General features: G+C 49.7%; 1 protein-coding gene and 1 long non-coding RNA gene across 3 annotated transcripts; one reads left to right on the top strand and one right to left on the bottom strand.

The window, feature by feature from the left end:
• Nucleotides 1-2,525: 2,525 nt before the first annotated feature.
• Nucleotides 2,526-21,768, bottom strand: XKR5 (XK related 5). 2 transcript variants are annotated; one of them, XM_073335691.2, is made up of 7 exons: nt 21,476-21,768; nt 18,651-18,834; nt 14,193-14,374; nt 11,464-11,673; nt 10,584-10,753; nt 9,591-9,702; nt 2,526-6,173 (listed from the first exon to the last, which is right to left on the bottom strand). In XM_073335691.2, the coding sequence occupies exons 1-7, from the start codon at nt 21,531-21,533 to the stop codon at nt 4,864-4,866; spliced, it is 2,226 nt and encodes a 741-aa protein (XP_073191792.2). In that variant the 5' UTR covers nt 21,534-21,768; the 3' UTR covers nt 2,526-4,863. The 2 variants fall into 2 exon arrangements, with proteins under 2 accessions (XP_073191792.2, XP_073191790.2); XM_073335689.2 differs by lacking the exon at nt 21,476-21,768 and having other exon boundaries at nt 18,651-19,173.
• On the top strand, nt 21,024-23,865 carry LOC140908494 (uncharacterized). The gene is made up of 3 exons (XR_012157889.2): nt 21,024-21,156; nt 22,297-22,399; nt 23,111-23,865. It is a non-coding gene; the product is annotated as an uncharacterized LOC140908494 (long non-coding RNA).
• Nucleotides 23,866-25,556: the final 1,691 nt, after the last annotated feature.

Raw genomic sequence — 25,556 nt, 5'->3', positions numbered from 1 at the left:
ATGAACTGATTGGGCTGCAGCCTCGGGTGGGGGGGCGTATTTTGCTTCCCCCTAACTCTGCACACATCACCCTTTTAATACTAGGCAGACGAAGCTTCATGAGCATCCCCCATCTTCCCCTCAGCCCTGGGTTTCATCTGCTTGTAACCTAGATGGCAAGTTCTTTGGGGCAGAGGCTGTTTTTTAAATAAGTGTTTGTACAGCACCCAGCACATCCTGGGGGGGGGGAGTACGTTACTGTAATATACATAAATAATAAATGGGTGGGGGGTGATTGTCAAAGCAGCCCAACTCCTATTGCAAGTCAGGGGGAGATGGGTCCCTAGCTCCTACCTGTTCCTTTGAAAGTCTCCCCAGTAGTAAGACGCTGGTGAAGTGAACACCAGCCTAATATAAAGCAGAATCCCCTGCGTGGTAAAATTGTTTACACTGTACAAGCAACAATGACAAAGTATGTCAATGCTGTAAAGGGGGCCAGATCTCCAACTGGAGGTGGACACCAACCTCCTATGAATCCCATGGGAGAATTATAAAGGCAGTTCTCTGAAGAAGACGGATGGTCCAGCAGTTAGGGCAGGAGTCTAGTACGTGGGACATGGGCTTTCAAGTCCCTGCTCTGTCACTGTGTGAGACCTTAGGCAAGTCACTTAGCCTCTCTGTGTCTCAGTGCCCCACCTGTAAATTGGGATACAGTGCTTTCCTGAAAAATACTTAAGAGTGTAAGGCAGACATTATGGTAAAGGGAACTATATGAGTAGCTGAAATAGACTGCATCGACTCATCTAGGAAAGCCAGGACATTCTGAACTAAGGTAGAAACACTGGGTCAGAGTCACCAGGCTGGGATGAAATTGGCTCACATGCATTAACTCCCTCGGGGGTGTCCAGCAGTCGTTGCACAGAAAATCAATCAACGGCTGCATTATTCAGATACAGCGGAGCTAAGCTAGAATCTGGCTTACCTCCAGCTCTCCTTGCTTTTGTTCAGCTGAGGATGGTTAAAGTTGCAACACAATATGTGTGTTGGCTTTTTGTTTGAAGGTCCAGCTGTGCCTGGAATCCAGCAGACCTCTTCCATGCGTCTTGTCGAACTTTCACTATATTGCACATGTCAGCAGGGGGGATTTTAAGCACATTATGGATCCTCACTGTGAAGTAGATACTATAGCAACATCAACTGGAGTCTAGAAGGGCTAAGTGATTCTCCCAAGTTCCCACCCACATTCCTACCCCTTGCTGACCTCCAAGCTCCCTTCACAGTGGCTGCAGGCACCCACCTCCGCTTTGCCTGCAACTAGAGCAAAATGCTCCCCCCCCCGACCCCCAGGGAGGAGCACAGGCCTCTGGCTATACTTAAGATACTCATCTGGCCCCCATCACTCTAGTAGTACATTAAATCCCACCAAATGAGGGTAAATGCATCCTCATCATTGTATCCACTCATTATACTCCACACCTGAACATAGTCATCATATGAACATACCCCCATATCTCAATGTCTGTACTTTGACCCGTTAACCTTTTACCCCCAATCGGGGAGATTGCAGATTATGTATTCCTTCCGCCACCCGTTCCTAAACCGAATTTCGCACCCCTTGATAATCTGTACCTTATTCCCTGACAACCAGAAACTTCTATGCTTAAACTCTGTACCGTTTTCTTTTTACTTCAACAGCATCTTAATAAAATTATTAAATCTGAGCGCTTTAAACTCTCAGGTATTTAACTTCTCAACACCCCTGTGAGGTAGGGCTGTACGGTTATCCCCATTTACAGATGGGGAACTCAGGCACTGAGAGACTAAGTGAGTTGCCTAAGGTCACACAAAAAGGCTGGGGCAGAGAAGGGAATTAAACCCAACTCTGAAGCCCTAGGCAAGTGCTCGAACCATTGGGACTGATTCGCCATGCTTCCCTAGGCTGCAGGAGATGCAGCCACACCCATTTCCATCACCCCCCCTTTTCATTAGCCTTGTTGGGCAGGGGGAAGTTGTGTGATGCAGGAGAGCTCCCTGCAAAACCTCCTTTCTCCTCATTGAGAGAGACTCTGGCTGAACTGTTCAATATGGTCATGCCCGCATTTCCTTTTCTGGGGCAAAATTTCAGCTTGAGAACGGCTGACTTTCTCAACCAAAAGAACGTTGTTTTGCGAAACAAAACAAACCAATAAGCACATATCAAAAATAGAGAAAAATAAAATGGAATCTAAAACCTGAGATTGTCTCAAAATTGTTTTCTGGTTTTTCAGCCTGCTCTAACCAGAAATAAGACACACGGAACCAAGGCGGGGCCCTTCATTGACTATTCTAGGTGTGACTCTTTTGTGTTTAGAGACAAATAACCTTTTCCTCCTTTTCTACAATGGAAATGGAACGATAGCGCATTTGCATCGGAACTGCCGTTAGTTGTTGTTTGGTGTAAAGCTATGCAGTGGCTTGTTTTCCAAAGGTGAGACGCAGCAGCCCAAATTACATTTCTGGGGATACAGCACCCATCAATTAACACAACACATCCAAAAACTCAGACAGTATTTGCTACTTTTTGTGGTTTTTAAAAACACCAGTCAGTCAGAGAAACTGTCAAAGGTAAAAGCTTCATAAAAGCTGAAGGATGGAGCCACTACCGTGCCTCCATAGTATATCTGCTGATATGGGGTTCGTGAGATTAGAACTCACTACAAACGTCTCTTTCCATACCGAGCGCATCCAAAATGCTCTTTTATGGTTACAAAAAAAAATAAAATCCAGAGTTAGTTACACGGGAAACTAGCTTCAATGTGACATTAGCACCCAATCATTAGTTAAATACATGAACATCCATCTTGTGAAACCTGCCCATCTAGGCATGTCCAAGCTGTTAAAACTAAATCAAAACAGGGAAGGGAGCTTTTATTGCTCGCCCGGTCAGTAAATCAGGGCTCTCCTCCTTCCCACTCTTCACTACCAGCTCCCTCTGCGGGGTGTTATTGACATCTCACTGGCAGCAGGCCATGTTAGTGGCTCAGCAGGATAATTCTGCAGGTTATAGCCAATGCGAGTGGGTTAGTGCTCAAAGACCAATGTGACTTCACTTCTCTTGTTAAATGAGGAGGGAAATGAATTTGCCTGGGCTTGAAATAAATGACTCTAAACATTATTGTTCTGGCTAAGCGAAGCAACGCCCAATTCCATCCCCACCTGTTCTCTGTTCCTGCTTCAGTTGGGCTGGAGTCACTGCCTGGAACTGACAAACCATCCATTGTAACTGAATGCTCAGGCATGGCAAGGACATTTTAGGGGGCCATTTATTCACCCTGCTATCTGTGTCTGTGCATTGGGTACTGGCAAGCTACAGACTGTGACCCAAGCCAGCAGCTCGCTGACCAGGCCTCTCAGCTGTAGTGCAGAGTGTCCCTTTAAGGGCACGCCTGGGTCCAGCCAGCCCTGCTCCAAGGCTCAACCCCTCAGTTTCCCCCGACGGATCACGTGACCAAGCGGGAAGTCAGCCCTGGTTGGAGCTGGGGGCAGGCAAGGTCTGTGCTCAGTCTGGGAGACAGAGGAATTGAAGCAAGATCTAGAGTGAGGCCTTCTCTAGGGAGCTGGGGAAGAGGCCTGGAGACAAAGCAGTTGGGTGGAGGACCAAGGAGAAGGCTGGAGAGAAAGCCTGAGCAGAGCAGGCCAGCGTAGGAAGCGGCTCTGGGACAGGCAGGATTCTGCTCCTGATTTAGAGTATGTCTACACTGCAGCCGGGAGCAAGCCCCCCGGCTTGGGTAGGCAGACTCATGCCAGGGAAGATCACGGTGCTTTGTTGTGAACTCGTGTTTGCCCTGAAAGGGAAAGACACTTGCTTCGGGCAGAGGTCAGGGTACAAAAACCACCCAGCCGCCCCGGCAGCAGCTGTTCCTCCAAGCTGGGGAGAAGCAAGTAGCTAGGGAAACAACCCTCTGGAACGAGGGCTGCTAATGGCCAAGTTTCAAGACGTTGTCACAAATACATAAGAGGCACCCTGCTTTAGTTGGTTAGTAAGATCTTAAAATGCCTGATATAACATCTGTACCTTCCCTTTGCTGCAGGCAGCAGAGCTAGGCCAATGTCGCGGAGACTACAGTTCCTACTGCTGCAGCCTATCCTCAGTCTTATAGAGTCAGAGCCAGGCAGAGAGGCTGGCATTGCTAGCATGCTCTGTGCAAGCCACTCGGCCAGTTTCCCATCAATCACCTCTCCTTTCCCAAGTAGTTAATGCATTAGAAAAACGTTTGCATTTTTGCTCTGATGCACTTTTAAGCTGTAAAAGTGACTGAAAATCATGGCTGGTGCTGGATATGTGCTCGTTCCCGAGCAGTGGAGGATTCCGTAGCCCACTGTTAGTCACCTGAGACAGTCCCTTGCCCAGTCCAGTGAATGCCTGCCATTGCAGGATTTCACGACTAATGGAACACCCCTCCTGGCCCACCCACTGAACCCTAAACATACCCAAGTACTATCGTCACAACCGCCATTACGCAGCAGAATTGTTGCCCCAATACTTAAAGCAGGTTCTGCTACTGCCAATTTACTATGCAACTCCTGCCATTGTGTCCCCAGATTGCAGAAGAGCGTGGCCATTTTAGAGGGAGCAAGCACACATCTCCAGAGTTGGACTCTAGCAGGAGCGGTAAGAGACAGCACACAACTGGGGAGCTACTCTGCATGATCCAGTACGTGGATGCAGGAAGGAGGAATCTAGCAACGTACTCACAGCAGAAAAGGTTAGAGCTCCATACAGACACGAACTGGAGCTGTACGCTCCTATGGAGACTTAAGAGTAAAATTATTAACAAGACACCAAGGGACTAGATTGGACACCAAACACAGGGCCCCAGCTGGTTAATTTACAGTCTCATTCCATTACAACTGCTCCATCAACCCCGTCAGTTTCGTCCTCTCCTTTGCCTCCCTCAACCTGCAGTCCTGGCTGGGCGGGTCAGCCTTGGGGGTGGACGTGTAGCACGGTTCCTCAGCTGGCCTTAGTCTCCTCTTCACAGCAGCAACCCAAGTTCCAATGGATGTGGTGCCCCCATGGTTGCACTGCACCTTCCGGACTCCCTCCTGCTCAGTGAGCTCCGAGGTCTCCTCGGATGAATTCAGTGCATTGCACTGACGGGTGCAGAAGGACGGACTGCTCTGCAGCAAGCCAGGAGTGCCAACGCCCAGGATTGGACTGATATTAGCCATGGTGATGGGGAAGCCATCTCCTTTACCTACAGTGTTGTCAGTTACAGGCCTGAGCCTGCTGTCCTCCACCAGCTCCACAAGACCATCAGCCACACAGCTGGCTGCTCCCCCACCTCCGTTCAGAGGTGCAGTGACCTCTGCATTGGCACTGAAATACAGAGTGGGACTCTCGTGCATCTGAGCTGTCCCTTCTGGGTGCTCCACAATGGCTTCCAAGTCAGAGTTGCCGTTGGCACTGCGGTTTGGAGCAAGAGGAGCGGACACGCCTCCCGCTTTGTCTGCCTGAGCTTCATGTCTGCTCATCAAGCCTGTGCAGTCGGGGACTTTTGCCGTTGACCTGTGCTCCTCTGGCAGGGTTAGCGGCGTTATTACAGAGTACGTGTTGTGTTCGCTGCTTGCTAAAGTGAGGTAAGTAGTCTCCTTTCTGCTCAGGCTTTCTCCAGCTCCGTTCTCTTCTGCCTGAAACCTCTGTCCTACCACTCTGGCTTTAGGAGTTCCAGGGCATTTTCCCATTGAAGAAAAGCCAAGATTGGTCTTCGGCCCAAGCATGGCACTGCAGTGTTTGCTTGCCACCAATCCTGAAGGGTAAAGCTCCCCAATTCCACCATCTCCAAAGGCTGCGTTGATCTTGGACACATCCCCAGTTTTCAAGGCTAGCTTTACCAACAGCCAGTGATGATGGTTCACCCAGCTGTCCTTCACAGAAGTATGACCTTCAAGTTCTCCTAGTGAGATCTCACTGTGTGCTCTAGAAGCAGGCCTGGTATGCACCACCTTGGAGACTTCTGCATTTGAAGAGACAATGTCCCCCTGAGCTGAAATTCCAAAGCTCTCCCCAGCTTCGTTTATGGACCGGAAAGTGGATCCTTCTGTCCCGTTATACTTTGCAGTTGTGATGCTGCAAGATTTCTTCAGGAAACTCTGCCAGATCTCTGTGGATTTGGGGTGTAGCAGACTATAATAGATGACCAGAGCGGCAGAGCCTGAAAGAAAGCAAAGGGGAACAAGGTGACATTTTTGCCAACACCCCAACATTGTGGCATATACTGCGAAACAGTTAGGGATACTGATGTGATTAGGTATCTAAATAGTGGTACCATGGCGGATATTCAGTGGAGTGCAAAGTTGCCGAGGTAGGGTCTGTTTTACAATTTAAGCGTTTTCAGTTGCTTATGTAAAGGACGCAACTGTAGCTGTGTCACGGGGAGGGAAAACGCACCAGTAGCTAGATGCAACCTGGCTGCCGGAATCTATACGAAGAATGCTTCTGGGAGCATAAATACCACTTGCTAGGACCGTCACTTGATGGGTTCATGTGCAGAGATAAGCAGTCCCTAAGTACTGGGAGGTGATATGTGAGGGCAACCATCCACCTAAGACAAGGATCCAACAGGGGACTTGAGCAGAGCTAAGCATCTCTGCACCACCGCTACCTAGTCAGAAGGGACGTCACTTGGTTTTAGACCCAAATTTAGCACTCATTCAACGCAGACTTACTGCTTGCCAGTGGAAATTATTCCAGAGTGCTTACTCAAGGCATTTTCTTTAAATCAGATTGAACTGCTTCTCCAACTCTCACAGCCTTCCAGCCTTCCGGTTGTGCTGCGGGGAGTTCCTCATTTTATTCGGGCCACCAACGTCCTTTGTCACTGGCAGATTGAGGTTAAGAGCTTGTGGTTAGCAGAGGATGTAGGAGGACAAGGCGTGGGTGGCCGAATAGCAGCTCAGAAATAAGAACATACGCCACTCCTCACTCCAGTCCAGAAGACAGTTCTGCACCAGGTTTGGTGCACAGCCACCGGGAGGCCGGGAAGAGGGTTGGGTGAAGAACAGCCCCAAGCTCCGCAGGGCTCAGGATGCAGAGAGATGGTGTTAGAGCAACACCTGGCTGGGAGGCCCAATGAACAGGAGCCGCTGGGCTTTGGGGTTGTATTTCTGGAAAAAGGCATTCAGAAAACAAGCTGGCGGAAGGAACACCAGTGGATTAGTGGTGCCATCGTGCAGTGAAGCAGCAACGCAGAGCTGCTTCTAAAGAACAGCTCCTTGTCAGCCCAGGAATAGAGAGCCCCAAAGGGGACGTCTAGGGCAACGTTTTCAAAGGCTCCTAAGTGACTGAGGCGCTTTTGAAAACATTACCCCCAGACTCGTTGAAAAAGAAAGCCAACGGCAGGAGAGAAGTTAATGGAATCAGTTAGACTGCACGATTCCCTCTGAGCTGCATCTTGATCAAATTCAGGATCTGCTCCGTGCCAGGCAGAATATTGCCCAAGTCCCAGCCCCTGGCCTGAGTGGCAGTGCGTGGAGTGATGACGGGGGGCAGGGAAGAAAAACAGCAACGGTGGTTTAGTGAGGAGTTAGGTGCTTGATGCTTCCCTCCCACAGTAAAGGAAATGACTTCCCACGGAGATGCTGACAAGGTTGGAGCCAGGCTCCCTCTACAATGCAAGGGTGCGCAGACTTGGAGAGCAGGATTGGGGCTGGGGGAGTGGGGGGAATTGGCAAACCCCCAAGGGTCAGCAAGAAAAGCCGAACACAACCCAGTGGATATAAGGACAGCCATGGGGCTTCCCCCGCAACTCTGCCCATGACAGCTGATCCCTCCTGAGGTATGTGGGAGGGAAGCAAGTGAATTAACTGCTCACTACCATGGACTTGGGAGTTACAGCCTTGGAGAGAGGAAACCACTCCCGGCTTCAGTGGCTGCTTCCCAGCCCGTCCTGTGCCCCTCCTACCCCTGACTCGAGTCCCAGGGTCACTGCAAGCCTGGGACAGTCCCTTGGGGGTGGAGAGCATGTTGTGGAGAAATCAGTGCCCCCACCCCATCTACGCGGGTGGAGAGGAACAAAAGGCACACGCTGAGCTGCAGTAAGTTACAATAGGGGACAATATTGTGGTGAGCAGTCACAATGCGAGAGAATCAAGGCTAATGTTTTCTCGTGCAAGTCACTACATTGTTGCAAAGAATCATAGAATATCAGGGTTGGAAGGGACCTCAGGAGGTCATCTAGTCCAACCCCCTGCTCAAAGCAGGACCAATCCCCAATTTTTGCCCCAGATCCCTAAATGGCCCCCTCAGGATTGAACTCACAACCCTGAGTTTAGCAGGCCAATACTCAAACCACTAAGCTATCCCTCCCCCCAAGGATAGTTATGCCCAACATCCTTCACAAGGCAGGGCCGCATTCAGTCCTCAAGCACATGCACCTGCCTTAATGAGAGCCGCAATCACCTGCCAAGGGCCAAATCTGATCCCTGAAAGATCACCCACATTTCTGCATAGTCCTTCATCAACATACTCTCAGCCAGAAGAAAGGAACACACCTTAACAAGACCAATCTCTCTTGCACCCCTATTCATTTAATTGGCAAGTGTTTCCTAACAGTGATCCTCCATACTACAGCACTACCAATCCCAAGCGCTCAAAAACCATGAGTCAAGCCCCCAAAATCACGAGACTTTTTAAAGCCAGTCATAGCATTTGCTTCTTGGTTTCGGAGCCTTCAGGGTGCACTGCAGTCATGTTTTCAAGCATCCCTCTGCTACCATGAGGGCTAGGAAGTCACCCTTTTTAAAAGGGAAAGCCAAGATTGACTCCATGTTAGGAACCGGGACGCAGGTAGTCTGGCCTACTGTCAGAGCATGGGGGTTAGATCTAGTGGGCAGGCATCCAGGCAGGGAATGGACGTGAAGAGTCGGAGCTGGCGTTTACTCCCAAGTACGAGAGCCAGGAGGCTGAGCCGAGTTGGGGCCAGGAACCAAAGCTGAGGATCAGAGTCAGGGTTGGATATGAAATGCCAGAGCCAAGGGTTGAGCCAGTCAGAAGTCAGGGGTGGGGTTCAAAGCCAGGGTTGGCAGCCCATGGTCAGGAGCAAGATGAAAGGGCAGGAACCAGGGAGAGGCAAGGATCAGGCACAAAACAGGATCAAGGCAGGAGCTAGGAACAGGTCAGGAGTGGAGCAGGAATCAGCACCAGGCTTAGATCAGGTTTGCAGGAGACAAGCAAGAGCAGGGTCCCATGTGGCCGCAACAGAAAGTCTTCACAGCAGGTTGGATGGCCCACTCGGGTCACTTCCTGGCTTAAGTAGCAGATGTGAGCCAATCAGGCGGCTGCAGGCCTTTAGCGCTCAGACAGAACTTCCCATGGGGCCTGACTTTCCAAGTTCAGCGAGATGGTGGCCCCGAGGCAGTGTCAACGATCCAGAGACCCCGGGTTCTAGACCTGCACCCTCAGATCCTTCCACTATGACTCCATGAACCAGAGCTTTCAGAAAAGATACTGACCCTCATGAGAAAATTGTGAGAGTTGGCAACACTATTCTAGAAAGGTTCTTACAGTGCTCTCATCAACATAGCATCTGAGCACCTTCTGATTCACAGCGCGAGAAAGCAACAGATCTTACCAATCACGAATCCAGCCATCACAGCCCCTGTCATAAACAGGCTATCCCGCCGCACCCCCTGCAGGAGATCTGTGGCCAACATCAAAAGGAAGATGTTCTCTATCAGCATTATCTGCAGGGCAAAGGAAAGACAGCTGTCACTCCGAGCTGCATGTGCACGAACTGGTTGTAGACATGCCTCCTACCGTGGAGGGAGTTAAATGACACACGTGAATAAGTTCTAAGCTTTACCTATTTATTTTGCTCTCACTTGCTATCATACTCTGAGCTCCTGCTACCATTCTGGCCTTCCCCCCCACGTAGGTTTTGAATAGAAATGAAATATGGCTCTTTGCTTGTGACAATAAATTGCAAGTTTTTAATCGTACCTTTTCTGTGCCAAAGCATCTCCACACAGCAGCACCATGGAACAGGTTCAGCACAGATCTGGGAGCAACGCCAGACACCTCAGAACCAGCCACGCGCACGTGTTTCCCACTAACAATAACAGTAGCAGCCATTATTGTATTTAGAAGGAGCCTCCCAGAGCTGCCAATCTGCCCCTTTCATGAGCACTAAATTCACTTTGTCTTTATAACCTCTTCGATTCTAGAAAAGTATCCACTCCACTGACTGTAGCAGGGATTTTCAAGCGGAACTGATGTTGCCAGCATAAAAACGTAGCTAAGCATGATGCTAAAATAAGGATAGTCAAATCTCATGCCTCAGGGCAGAGAATGATCATTAGAAGGGTCAGGAAGTAAGTGCCACCCCAGGGAGCACTGCTGTTAGAAGTAGGAGATGGGGAAATGGCTCACCTGAAGCATTAGGTGAAGGTCACAGCTGGAAGCCCCTGTTACTGTTCATTATGGCCAGACTCTATGGGCTACATTGTAGGACATAAAGAAGCAGCCATGGCCCTTACTGCACAGGTCTTATGGTTAGATTAGTTCTTAATAGTTTTCGTTGTTAGCGACTGTGACTCTAAGAGCCAAGAGGAGATCGAGCACTTACCACATAAAACACAGCCACTCTGTACCTGGAGGGGCCGGCCTGGACATTAATGTAGCAGAAGATGTACACAGCCCCCACCAGGAAGTTGAACAGTCTCCAGTGACAGGAACTCACTATGATGTCAGTTTGCTGAGACACCAACCAGAAGGACATCACCAGCCAGTGAGCACCTGGGTGGGGAAGGCAGAGAGTAAAAAGCAAATTAGTTGCTGTGGTGAGCTGAGGGGTGAAGCTAGCAAATCTCACAAGCATCAGCAGTGAGGGACCGCTGGCAAGAAGCCCTGAAGGTGGATGGAGAAATCAGATCACTGCAAGGATCGATGTGCAAAGGAACAGACTCTCTTCCTTACACCATGTCCTGCGGGGCAGCACAGGAAAGCTTTCCCCGTGTCGTACCAATCCTGGATGGGAGAGGGATTGCAGACTCTAGGGCTATCAAGCCAACACTGTTCATGAGCTGTGTATTTACTGAAAAGATGAACCCTGGATTCACTGACACTGAGGGTATGTCTACACTGCAGAGCAAAACCTGCAGCGCTGATTCTCAGAGCCTAGGTCAACGGACTCATGCTTGCAGGGCTAAAAAGAGCAGAGTGGACATTAGGGCTTGGGCTAGAGTCCTGGCTCTGAAACCCAGCGAGGGGGGAAGGTCTCAGAGTCTGGGCTCCAGCCCCAGTGGGACAATCTACTATTTCTAGCCCCGTACCCCAAGTTTATGACCCGGGTTCTGAGACTCAGCACTGTGGGTCTTTCTTTGCAGTGTAGACATAACCCTCCTCTGCAAGAGAAACGGGAGCATTATGCCACCTAGTGGCTATTCACAACAGGTGACACAGGAGACTATTAACTGCACAAGCATGCACAGAAAATCTCATCTTACCTGCTGCAACAAAAACCCAGACAGGATAGACTCTGGCAAAGAGCACCAGGGCCACGACCCTCGTTCCTAGCATTCCTGTCCTCCACAACAGCTGGCACAGGAGGGCAGCCGCTGGCATGTAGAGATGACCTGGTTTCATTAGGCATGTAAAGCGGCTATAAGAGACTAAAGACCAGGAGAGGGAGAGCAGGGACAGTCCAGCACTCACACCTACAAATGAAAGAGGAGGGACATTATTCAAAAGGCACAATGAGGAGTCAGAAATCCACGGCACCTGCATTCCACAGGACAGATGGTTTTCACTCCAGCTGGAGCACTTTACCAAATGTTCCTCTGCTGACCTGTGTTTGTGCTCCGCTAAACCCTCACCTCGATTTCTCTCCTTCCATCTCTCCCCAGTTATCAGTTTTACTAGGACTAAAAGTATCTTTTGCAACAGCCATTAAAAGACCATCAATCCACTCACAAGTGTTCTCATGCTAATACACACCAGTGCATCAAGCACACCTTCTTATTATTGGCAGGATACCAGGCTGGATGGACCTTAGGTCTGACCCAGCAAGGCCATTCTTATGTATGTTCTTATGTTCTACTTCATCAGTACTATTACAGTTTCAATGTAACTGCACCTCTATTTCCCCATCCATGGTCCACTCCAGGGACGCCCATTCAGGTCTCCAGCCATCACCTGTCTCTGGGAAGGAACCCTGCCCACTCCTTTCTGAGCTGGGGGTTTTAAGGCTGCACAGCTCCCTGCCTTACACTGCGATAGCCTCAGCAAGCCAGTCTGCCTAACAGCCAGGCCCTGGGTGTTGCTTTCTTTCTGACAGTGATAAACAGTGTATTGCCCTCAGTTACCACCCAGCTCCTTCTGAGCAACTGTAACACCGACAGACCCCCGTCGTCGGCGGGCGGAATCAAACCTGGGGCCTCTGGAACTTAGTGCATGAGACTCTATTGCATGAGCTAAAAGCCACCTGGCTGTTAGCTAAGGCTGTAGAGCAGACTCATCATCTCTCTCTAAGTGGTCTCGGTGCCACTAGATGGGACAGAAAACCACACCCTGGAGGTGTGCGCGTTACACAAGCACATTTATTCCTAAGGTAAAAGCATTACAAAGAAAACATTATATAAATAATACAGATTCAAAGCCACACGAAACATACCAGGAGTCACCCATCCATCTTACGGGGCTCTCACAGGCCAAAGTCTTTCCAACCCGTCTGAAAGGGTTGGGCCCCTCCTTGGACAGAAGATCCTGTCCTTTGCTAATCAGAAAGAAGCCTGAGTCTATTTAGGCTCATTCTTTTATACCAAAACCCCTTTCTTTGTTCCCTCAGTCTCTGGAAAACCCAGCCTGAGCCAGTCTATGCAACCCCCCCCCCTCCTCCCGAACTGTTTAGTCTCAGTGACTCGCCTTAACCCGCCCCGCCTCCAACCCCATTGTTAGTTCCTGGAGGCACTGTGGGTACCCCTCCTCAATGGAACAGAATACACTCACACAGAAACCATTCATAAATGTAATACAATGGCCCCCAAAGATACTGCATGCAATTGCAATCGCTCTCACAAGTAGTACATTCCATTGCACGCCATAGCAGTTTAGAGAACCTATGGGGAAACCTTGGTCTGTGAGAGAGGGACTCCTAGCACTTGTGGGACTGATAGCTCTGGAGAGCTGAGTCTTCTATTCCCGCCCCCACGCACACAGGAGGAATACCACAGGCAGTGGCAGGGCAAGTTTATCCCATCCTTCCATACCCCTAGTCTGGAGGAATCAGCAGTTCCTCTAGTAGGGTGTTTCTAGTACTGAATTGCAGTGCGACCTTGGGCAACTCACAATCTTTCTGTGCCTCAGTTTCCCTATTTGCAAAACAGAGCTGATACTTGACCTTTATAAAGCGCTTGAAGAGCTACAGATGGAGAGTACTAAGTACCATGGTTATTAATTCTTCATTGTCATTCAGTCTGTGGCTTCTCTTGTAAGACTACCCCTTACTGTCGCTGTAGTGACTTCTCTCCAATGGGCTGAGAACACTAATTTTATCTTTTCGGTGGACAATCATCATGCCAGAGCCAGATTCTAACCTGCCGGGGAGTTGGAACGCTCTTTCTGTACAAGGACAGAAGCTCTATGTTCCATTACAGGATGGATTTGCAGGGAGAGGAACTGGATAGCTCATCTCAAATGGCAAAGATTCTATGCCTACCCCAAGATCACTCCTCGAGCCATCACACACCCCAACAAACCTAGCGATTATCTCCTCCAGAAATAAGACAAACATGGGCCTCCGGACTGTTCTCTGTCCTGCTCACACAAGATTCCCAGGGTTTCTGCTATGGTATGAACTGGCCACTGAGCAGACGGCTGTTGAACAGCAGTCATGCTGCAGGTGGATTGAGGAGCGAAGCAGGCATGCTCTGGGTGTTCTCTGTCGGAAGGAATGCATCCACTGCGTTGGGGGGCACAAGACAACAGTTGGGAAAAGATGGGGAACTCTTGAGAGAGAAGGGAAGACACCAGGCTTTGCTGCTAAGTAGCTCAAGAGGCTAATTTTTAAAAAGCACCGTTCTGAATATGTTTTTCTCCAGTTAGTCTGCAATAGGGTCCTTCATCCTGAAAGTCCACTCCTGCTACCTGTGCCCGTCTACCCTGGATAGACTAGAGGACAAGAGTCCATCACACACATACATCACCTTCCTTCCACATTTAAAGACTCCCCACTTACCTGGGACAAGGCCAGTCGGTTCCACCATTACAAAAACGTAGCTCTGTAGCAACAGGTGGGGCAAGGTCTGCAGCAGGGCTTCCAAGAGTCGCAGAACTGCCAGGTCCCCCAGCTGCATGAGGAGATCTCCAGCAATGGAGCTTCCTCCAGGCTTCGCAGCTGTCCAAAGAGCGTCCCAGTGCCTGAAAGAGTACACACCACAGTCAGGGCTCTTCGGGGCAAAGGATCCGTGCCTGATTCTGATCCTACCTCCATCAACTTTATAGCGTGACTCTACTGCTTTCAGCAGTTACTTCTGATGTACGCAGGTGTGATCTAGAGCAGTGGTCGCCATACTTTTTGGATCGCGCACCCCCAGGGCCAGCTCTAGGGAAGTGCAAAGAAAAGAAAAGAAAAGAAAAGAAAAGAAAAGAAAAGAAAAGAAAAGAAAAGAAAAGAAAAGAAAAGCTGCCACCAGCGTGCCCCTGAAGACGGAGTGGGGAGAGCCGAGCTGCTGCCGCCGAAGGCTCAAAGGTCCGGAAGCCCTGCTGCCGCCGGGCCAGCAGCATGGGTGTGTGTGTGTGTGTGTGGGGGTGCTCAGAAAGAGAAACGTTGAGAACCCCTGATCTAGAGGAGAATCAGGCCCTTTGGACCCTATGCAGTCATTTCCCCTTGTGTAAAATGATAACATCTGATCCAGGGCCATTTCACAGCCAGTGTAAATGACTACAAATGGTTTGATGTCATGGAAAACCAGGCCTCTTGGCTTTATGCTTCCGTGTAAACTTAGCACGTTGCTGGTTCTAGACAAACAATTCTGAGCAGGAACTGTAGAGGATAAAGTTATTAGATACACACACGCACACACTTCTATACACACACTCTTGAGAGTTCCCTTCCAGTCGCTCTGAGTGCGTTACACTTGAGAAGGCTGCTCCTCCACCTCCAGAGCCACTATTTGATCCGGTTCAATACAGGAACTTTAGCTAATCTGTTAACACTGACATAATTTGAATCAATGACTTGTACTGACACCCACCGATGTAATTTATTTCACAGCTTGTAATCTTCGAGAGGTGTTTACTTAAGGTAGATACTGGGGTTTTGCAATAAACCCTATGCACACAGTAAATACAGCCATCTGGCAGACTGGCCCTTAACCAGAGGCTGTTTACTTTTATACTTCGGGCATGTACAGCCATTCCTAACAGAGACACTGGATTTAGTGAACTAGGGAGGTAAAATGTTAACCAGTAAGACTACTGCTTACCAGTTAACTGGCCTTAACTGTCAACCCCGTGCCAGCGGGCCGCAGCGGCCCCATGCCGCCCGGCTGGAACGGCCCCAGCTGCGCCATCTGGCTGGAGCAGCCCCAGCCGCTTAATCGGTTAACCATTTAAACACAATATTTTGTAATTGTTTAAACGGTTACTTTTTTTAACAGTATTTACATCCCTAGAATGAACAAGCATGCTGAGAAACCCATAACTCCTTTGGTGCCATCATGAAAGGACAGTGCAAAAATTGACAAATCCAACATTTAGCCTTCTTCCTCCAACACCCATCTGTTTGCAAAGGTTTACACAATGCGTGTCTGTCTCTCTGCCATGCAACTAGAATTCTAATCCCTCAGCACTAGGACCAGTCAGCTCTACCACTGTGTTGCACCAAGGCCTTGTCTACACACAGAAATTTTACTGGTTCAACTACAGGTCAGATGTTAAACCAATGCAATTACGATGGTGCAACGCTGTGTGTGCACCATGTTGTTTTCATGTGCTTCTATTTTAATGGTTAACAGTGTCCCCAAATTATGGCATCTCAAAGGCTTTTGCATGGTTTGTGACCGTGGTTAGGTCCCACCTACATTACAAAATGGAATAGTTTTGTACCAGCTCCCTAGACTAAGTAGTTGTTGTAATACAGATGTGGTTTGGGCATTTAGTCCATCTTCTTGCAGTGTAGAGCACCATCCCCTGCAATTTATTCTCCAGCGCTTTGTCCAATCTAGCTGTAAAACAGCTCCAACAGGGGGTGCTTCCACCACCTTATTTCACACCCTCATTTGTCAGGTCATGCTCTAGTTCAACCACAAGTTATTGGGCTAGACGCTGGAATCGCTGGGTGAGATTCCATGGCCTGCATTATGCAGGAGGTCAGACTAGATGATAACAGTCCATCCTGGCCTGAAAAGAAATCCGTGACAGTTTCTCCCCAATCATCTGCTGACATTATTAAATGTAACTGCATACGCTCAAGGGCAAAGATAAGAAGTTCAGCTATGGAGACAGCTTCTAGTTTCAAACTTCTGAGAGTGACTAATTGCTTTAAGAAAAGCACAATGTGTCCTTTGAAATATCTATTTACAATAGCACTATTATACACTTTATAGGAGCTTCACAAACCAACAGAGAAAACATTATTGAATTAAAAACCCCATATTATTGGCATTAATCACAAGTTACATATAAAGTGCAAACCAATTCTGTGAGCATTAATCAAGCATCTTTCACTCCCCTTCCCTGCCTCCCAATGTAATCTGGACAAGATCTGAAAGATTTTTAGGGTCTTCAACTAAAACAAGAACAAAAACAAAGCAAAAACCCCAGACAAATAAGCCTTCCTTCCAACAACAGGGATAATGGACAGTCCCTAGGACTTTTTTCCACTACTTGGGAAAAGAGAAGCATTCTCAGCTAGTATCAACATATTGGACCACTCGAGCTGACAATGTGTCTTTGCATGTCACCAAGGTGCCAGAACATGTCAGCTTTCCCATCATCTTACTCTCAGGTCCCATCTTCGTCCATACAGTAGAACCCCTATTTGATTATCCCCTATTTTATGGGGGATTGAGTTCATAAAACTGAACATCCCAAGATTCCAGGAGGTATGGTGCATAGGTTAATTCATTAATCGCTCACTGATAGTTTATATAACGAATGGTAACAACTGGATTCAGTGCACTTGATTTTTCTTTGAGCGAGAGAACTGCACCTCATCTTTGCCACCAAATATCTTAGTCTTCTCAAACCTGGGAAATGTGGTCTAGATGAAATTATTATAAGACAGGTGCACAACTGGTTGAAAGATTGTACTCAAAGAGTATTTATCCATGGTTTCATGTCAAACCAGGACAGCTAGTAAGGTTCTGCAGGTGTCAGTCCTGGGTCCAGTACTAGTCAATATTTTCATTAGTGACTTGGATAATGGCGTGGAGAATGTGCTTATAAAATATGCAGATGACACCAAGCTGGGAGGGGTTGCAAATACTGTGGAGGACAGGATTAGAATTCAAAAAGACCTTGGCAATTGGAGAATTGGTCTGAATTCAACAAGATGAACTTCGAAGTGCAAAGTACTTCACCGAGGAAGGAAAAATCAAAAGCACAGCGATTAAATGGCTAGAGCCCCATAGGGATACAAAATTTATATCTGCAGATGCAAATATCCATTGATATAAAGTGGCAAAAAAGGAGTGCAACAACAGAAGTGTTGTATGCAAGACACAGGAGGAATACTTAAGTGGATCACAAATTGAGTGAGAGTCAACACGATGAGGCAACTGACCGTCTCTACTCAGCGCTGGTAAGACCTCAGCTAGAATACTGTGTCCAATTCTGGAAGCCACACTTAAGGAAAGATGTGGACAAATTGGAGCGAGTCCAGGGGAAAGCAACAAAAAAGATCAAAGAATTAGAAAACCTGACCTATGAGGAAAAGTTAAGATAACTGGGCATGTTTAGTCTTTTGGAAAGAAGACAGGTGGGGAACCGGAGAATCTTCCAATATGTAAAGGGCTGTTATAAAGAGGATGGTGATCAATTCTTTTCTAGGTTCACTGAAGGTAGGACAAGAAGTAATGGGCTTTATTTTCAGCAAGGGAGATTTAGGTTAGATATTAGGAAAACGTTCTAACTATTAGTTAGTTAGTAGATAAGATCTGGACTAGACTTCCAAGGGAGGTTGTGGAATCCCTGCTACTGTAAGTTTTTTAAGAAGAAGGTTGGACAAACACCTGTCAGAGACAGTCTGGTCTACTTGGTCCTGCCTCAGCACAGGGGTGTGGCCTGGACAACTTCCTGAGGTCTCTTTCAGCCTAACATTTCTATAATTCTATGTTGGTTGAAGGATCAGAGTCACATACAATGGCAGAAAGATGGTTCAGATAACCAGCTATTTGTGAGACCAATGCCCATAAAATCAGGGGTTCTACTGTACTTAGAAACCAGGCTCGCAACTTTCTAGAAGACAGTGTTTACTCACAGTTCTGTGGTTTGACGTCTCAGTTTACCATAGGAAAATCCTGATCCTACACTGCAGAAAGAGACACCTAATACAACCCCATTGGTTCTCCTTGCCACATAACACACTCAGGCACGCATGCACACACTTTCCATGCAAAGTACATATATTTGTCCTCAGAACATTATATCTCAAGCCTCCTAATTCTTCAAAGGCTGTGAGTTGTTTTCTCACCGCTTCCAAATCCCCAGCTTCAGCATGTGCACGATCACCAGACAGCAGCAGCCTATGTGCCCATCTGCCCGGAACCAAGAGAAGCTCAGGATCTGAACTATATAGTCAGGCAGAAGCAAGGCAATGGTCAACCAGCACCAGAGATACCGGCCAGAGAGAAGATAATGGACGATGGTGCAGACCCCTGAAAAAGGGAAAAGAAACAATATGATAGATGGTGACACACATGGTACCTCTCCCACCTCAGCTCTAACAGTGCACCAGCCTTTGTGGCCCAAATCACATCTGACCACAAGCATCACCACTCTTTCTCCCATGCCACTTCTTATGCCTCAGGGCAAAGCTCCCCATAAAGATCCACAGAGGCACTACATTCAACTCCTTCAAACTCACCGCTCCCGCAATAGCTACCCAACGCTCAGCAACGGCTATGCGGCTCCTGTGCTGCAACCTGTGTTTGTTACACTGAGCATAAAATCTCACTGTTACCTTGTGCTCCCTCAGTCTGTACCTTTTGCATCCATCTAGCACTGGGATCGGCAACCTTTGGCACGCTGCCCATCAGGGAAATCCGCTGGCAGGCCTGGCCAGTTTGTTGACCTGCAGCGTCCGCAGGCTTGGCCGATCGCGGCTCCCACTGGCTGCGGTTCGCCATCCCCGGCCAATGGGGGCTGCGGGAAGCAGCGGCCAGCACATCCCCCAGCCCGCGCCGCTTCCCGCAGCCCCCATTGGCCAGGGACGGCGAACCGCCGCCAGTGGGAGCCGCGATCAGCCAAGCCTGCGGACGCTGCAGGTTAGCAAACCGTCCCAGCCCGCCAGCGGATTTCCCTGACGGGCCACATGCCAAAATTTGCTGATCCCTGGTCTATAGTCTTATATTTAGATTGCAAAGTCTCTGGGTGACCATCTTTTTCATCATCTGCTTGCACAGCATAGGGGCCCCGATCCATAGATGTGGCCTCTAGGTGCTACCACCATACAGATTAATAATACTAATAAGATCTCTGCTCTTAAAGCAAAAGAGGGTTTGGATTAGGTTTTCAGTTTGGGCTCAGCTCTATACAGAGAGAGAGGTTTTTTCCTTCCTTAACACTTTTGAAATCTTATTTCTAAGTGCTGGTTAATGCATAACATAACTATGCATGTTAACGTCATCTTTGTAATAAGCTATCCTTTGCTATGTGTGCATCCAGCACAGCGGTTCTCAATCTATTGAACATTGTGGGCTGCATCCAATACTACCTGTATGGCCCTGAGGATGTCACATAGGCCCACGGGCCTGCAGGTTGAGAACCACTGATCCAGCACCTGGCACAATGGGGTCCTGCTCCATGACTGGGGCTCCTAGGTGCTATGGGAATACAAATCACAAATAGATACTCTCTCCTCAATTTAACCAAAGCCCTTTAAACACGTAGGGGCTTGTTTTCTGGAGGGTGTGTATAAAGCAATGAGTAAAATGATAACCCAGAGCTCTCCTATTGCATCTTCATCAGTAGATTGCACAGTGCTTTATCCCGGGGGTCAGCCTCATTATCCTGCCTCTTCCACCGGTCTGCCTAAGGTTTAGCAGACTGGTGGTAGAGGCAGGAACCAAATCCAGTCTAGCACTTTATTCCCATAGGCCACACATTTATTCCCGAGTCCCAGTCTAGCACTTTATTCACATAGGCCACACATTTGCCCCCCCCCCCCCCCAAAGAAGTAGCAATCATTTCTGTCTGCCCTTTCGTAGTCACCTGCTGTCAGGGATGGATCTAGAATAGCTCAGTGGGATGCCCAGGAACAGCTCAGGCCAATCCAGATCCTAACTTCCCAAACTCTGGGTTTGCTCAGGTCCAGGATTCTGGTGCAGGCCAGTCACTGAAAATAAGGGAGAGCTGCCCTGGGACCCTCCCTAGCCAGCAGCCCCGAGGCAGGGGCATCAGCCTGCCCAGCACAGGGTGAAGCCTCTCCCATGCACCTGCCTGCTCCAGTATGGGCCCGAAAGGCAGCAGCTAGGATTGCAGATTCAGGTTGGAGGCATTCCTGGAGGTTTACTGATTTCATCCCATGCCCTAACCTCTCATTAAAGATTCCTCTTTAATTCCTGCAGGTGCCAGGACCGTCCTGGAGAGCTAGCAAGCCTAGTGGCAGCTCCCCCCCCGGGGCAGCCTGCAGAGGAAAGGGGGGCGGCAGCAGGATCGGCGGCAGAGCCCGGCACGCAAAGGGTTAAAGATTTTAAAAACGAGACGCGCGCGCGCGCCCTCGTCCCGGCGGCGCTCTCCTCCTTGCTGCGCCGCAAGGAGACGGCCAGAGCCGGGCCCGGTCCCCGCGCCCTGCACCGGTTCCCGTGCCAGGGGCTCAGCCCTGCACGCTCCCCCCCGGCCCCTCGGTGCAAACCAGTCGGCCACGTGCATGCTCGCCGTTCAGTCGTGGGGCCGGGACAAGACGGCTGCTCCGCAGCTCACAGCGGCTGTTCGCAGGAAGGGAGGAGGTGGGGGGGTGCAGCTTTGCCGGGTGCCCGGTGAGTGTGTGCGTCGTTCCGCTGGCGAGTTGCATGGGTGCCCGCTGCGGGGCGCGCGGGGCGGGGGCGGCTCTGGGGGGCGCAGAGCGGGAGGGTGGAGCGCCATTCATCTGTGGCAGGCAGAGGGGTGCAGCGCACGAGGGACATGCACGTGCGCTGGGGGGGGGGCGGCACAGTTAGTGGTGCAGCCCCCCCGGGTAGCTGCAAGGCTGCAGGCAGCGCGGTAACACGGGGGGGGGGGTACGCTGCGTTGGGGGCCCGCTGCCGGTGCAGCCCCGCTCCTCAGCTGCAGGTCCCGCCGGGCCCCCGGGAGACTCACGCGCGCCCTGTTCCGCCGCGAGCAGCAGGAGCGAGAGTCCCGCGAAGGCGGCGCGCATCCTCCTCCTTCTCCCGGCGCGGCGCCCTGCTCCGGTGCAAGGACCCCGGAGCAGCCCGGCTCCGCTCTCCCCGCCCCTTCAAGGGCCGGCCGGCCGGCCAGCCCCAGGCCTTCGCCTCCCGCCTTCGCAATGCTCCCTCCCCGTTAGCGGCCGGGGAGGTCTTGGGGGGGGGGGGTCGCCTTTGCAGGAACAGGCGAGGGGTCCCCTGCCAACTTTCTAATGGCACAAAGCCCAACAGCTTTGCCCCTGACTAGCCTCCCTCCCTGAGACCCCGCCCCTTCCCCAGGGCCCTGCCCCTGCTCACTCCATCCCACCCCTTCAGTCCTCAGCTCTCCCACCCCCGCTCACTTTCACTGGGCTGGGGCAGGGGGTTGGGATTGTGGGCTCTGGGCCAGGGATGAATTCAAAGCAAAAAAAGGTTTCTCTCCCCATATGCGAGCAGCAGTCTGGTTGGATTCCTCCAGCCAGGACCACTCCCCCAGTTCATTTGAGCATAAGCTTTCCTGAGCTACCGCTCACGTTGTCCGATGAAGTGAGCTGTAGCTCAGAAAGCTCATGCTCAAATAAATTGGTTAGTCTCTAAGGTGCCACAAGTCCTCCTTTTCCTTTTGCGAATACAGACTAACACGGCTGCTACTCTGAAATCCCCCAGTTCAGTGATGCTTCCTTTGTCTTTCAAAGGAAGGCTGTAAATAGAGATGAGGGAAAAGAGGTGATTTGGGGCCTCTGTTCCTCATTTTTATATCTTTTCATCCTCTTTGAGAATCATCTCCAGCTGGAGTTCTGGTGACAGCCAGTCTGTTTACATGGGAAGTAAATTTTCCCTTTCTGCCCTTCTGCTTGCCGAAGAATGGCCGCTTAACCAGGTGATAGTCCATTTGATTTTGTTGACACTTGCCTGCGGTGTTCGTTTGCCTTTGTATCTGAGGAAGTGGTTTGTGCCCGCTTTTCTAAACCTGGAGCATGTCTCACAGTAGAATATTATAACTTTTACATACAATGCTGCCACACACATTTTACCATGACAATAATGATCAGCAAATTATGAGTTTTCAAATGATACTTTCCAGGGCATACTTTGTACAAGATTTATTATAGTTTTGTAAAAAGGATGAACACGAGGGTACAGACTGTCACATAGGCCCGTAAGCCTAACTTCAGTACCAGACAAATTGGTTGAAACTATAATAAAGAACAGAATTATCAGACACGTTGTTGACCATAATTTGTTGGGGAAGAGTCAACATGACTTTTGTCAAGGGTAATTATGCCTCACCAATCTATTAGAATTATTTGAGTGGTCAACAAACGTGGACAAAGGTGATCCAGTGGATATAGCATACTTGGACTTTCAGAAAGCCTTTGGCAAGGTCCCGCACCGAAAGCTCTTAAGCAAAGTAAGCAGTCCATGGAGCTTCTGGGACCTGAAGCATTCCTCTCACAATATATGTGAAATTCAGCTTTACAAAGTATCATTTTTTGGCCTTGAGAATCCATAAAGATTTTTCCTGTGTTCATGCACTGAACCGTCTGTGAATTACTGAGACAATAACATACTGTTTTATGTGTGCTCGCAGGTCCCTCAACCTCAGCTGGCCATTGTACTTCGGCAGCTCAGGCACCCGGCAGCAGAACCCTGGGTCTTCATTTCATCCTGGATCGGTCAAAGAGGAAGGGCTTCCGTGATGAAATTATGGTTGACAATCTGGACAGGGCCAACAAGCAGGTGCAATCTCAAAGAGGGAAGGATTCATGGCAAGTTGAAAGCACAGGCAGGCTGCAGAGCTTGAGGACAAAATGGCAGCGCGGGAGCTGACATGTGCATCTTGGTTCCTGAAACAGGAACGTGAGTTGAGTGGGGAAGACAGAGTGCAGTGGAAAGTCCCTGTTTGAGAGGCTGCTTTCACTAGTGACCACTAGAGTGCAGGATGCTGCCTCATCCACTCCACAGCCTGAGTCCCCTCCACGGTACCGTGCGCCGCAGACCAGGAGCGCTTTGGACAATTCCTTGCTTGGCAGGTGGCCCATGCAACTGGGACTTAGCAGCTGGACAGGGCAAATCTACCCCCTGCAGTCCTCCACCCCGATCCAGGCCCCATTCCCTCTGCACACGTCCACCCCTATGCTGACCGCCCTCCCCCCTGCAGAACTCCACCCCCAAGCAGTGGCAGCCAGTGCATGCTAAACACACATAGAATCATAGAATCCTAGAATATCAGGGTTGGAAGGGACCCCTGAAGGTCATCTAGTCCAACCCCCTGCTCGAAGCAGGACCAATTCCCAGTTAAATCATCCCAGCCAGGGCTTTGTCAAGCCTGACCTTAAAAACCTCTAAGGAAGGAGATTCTACCACCTCCCTAGGTAACGCATTCCAGTGTTTCACCACCCTCTTAGTGAAAAAGTTTTTCCTAATATCCAATCTAAACCTCCCCCACTGCAACTTGAGACCATTACTCCTCGTTCTGTCATCTGCTACCATTGAGAACAGTCTAGAGCCATCCTCTTTGGAACCCCCTTTTAGGTAGTTGAAAGCAGCTATCAAATCCCCCCTCATTCTTCTCTTCTGCAGACTAAACAATCCCAGCTCCCTCAGCCTCTCCTCATAAGTCATGTGTTCTAGACCCCTAATCATTTTTGTTGCCCTTCGCTGGACTCTCTCCAATTTATCCACATCCTTCTTGTAGTGTGGGGCCCAAAACTGGACACAGTACTCCAAATGAGGCCTCACCAATGTTGAATAGAGGGGAACGATCATGTCCCTCGATCTGCTTGCTATGCCCCTACTTATACATCCCAAAATGCCTTTGGCCTTCTTGGCAACAAGGGCACACTGCTGACTCATATCCAGCTTCTCGTCCACTGTCACCCCTAGGTCCTTTTCCGCAGAACTGCTGCCGAGCCATTCAGTCCCTAGTCTGTAGCGGTGCATTGGGTTCTTCCGTCCTAAGTGCAGGACCCTGCACTTATCCTTATTGAACCTCATCAGATTTATTTTGGCCCAATCCTCCAATTTATCTAGGTCCTTCTAGGTCATTAACATGACTGAGAAAGCAGAACATGCCAGAGGACACACAAACTTAGGGGATTGTTTTGGTGGCATTGGTTTCACTGTTTATGCCATGCAGTGTTTGGTTTATGCACTTTGTTTTATTACTGGTTTTGTGCTGGTTTAATACATGCACACATAGCATTGGCAGGCAGGCCAGCTGCCGTTAGAACACCAAAACAGCACCATCACTCCCCCGGAATACATCCATGTTCACAAATAAAGGCTTTTATTTAATTAAGAAAATTAATTGCCATTATTACATCACATTATATAACATGTACAGGAACTCCTCACTTAAAGTCGTCCCGGTGAATGTTCTTTCGTTGTTACGTTGCTGATCAATTAGGGAACGTGCTCTTTTAAAGTTGCGCAATGCTCCCTTCTAACGTTGTTTGACAGCTGCTTGCTTTGTCCACGGCTTGCAGGAAGAGCAGCCGTTGGAGCTCCCTGGTGGGGCCTTGGAATCAGGGTGGACCGGAAGCCCCCTTATCAGCTCCCCTAAGTTCCCTGGGGGGCAGCCGCTCAGCAGGCTATCAATTGCCAGGCACTTCAACTGTCCCTCCCCCCACTGCCATGTGCTGCTCCTGCCCTCTGCCTTGGAGCTGCTCCTGGGGGCCTCCTGCTTGCTGTGCAGGGGGAGGGGTGGGAAGAGGGGGGCTAATGTCAGGGTGTCCCCTCCCCTCGCTCCTGTCCCCCACTCCTTTACCCCATCTTCATAGAGCATGGGGGTGGGGACACGACAGGGCTCAGGATGGAGGGAGCTTGGTGGCAGCAGCTGCTGTCTCAACTTGCTGATCTACTTAAAAAGGCAGTGTACTTAGGGTGGGCTCAATGTACTTAAAGGGGCAACGCGCGTGTCTCTCTCTCTCTCTCACACACACAGTGTGTGTCTCTGCTTCTCTCTGCCATGCTGTCTCCCCTCCCTCCATTCGTGCCACCTTGTAGAGTGTGAGGCTACATTAACAACAATGTTG

The sequence above is a fragment of the Lepidochelys kempii genome, chromosome 3 (assembly GCF_965140285.1).
Source record: "Lepidochelys kempii isolate rLepKem1 chromosome 3, rLepKem1.hap1, whole genome shotgun sequence".
NCBI lineage: Eukaryota > Metazoa > Chordata > Testudines > Cheloniidae > Lepidochelys > Lepidochelys kempii.
Note: the sequence above shows the minus strand (reverse complement) of the source record. Positions and strands in the feature narration are given on the sequence as shown.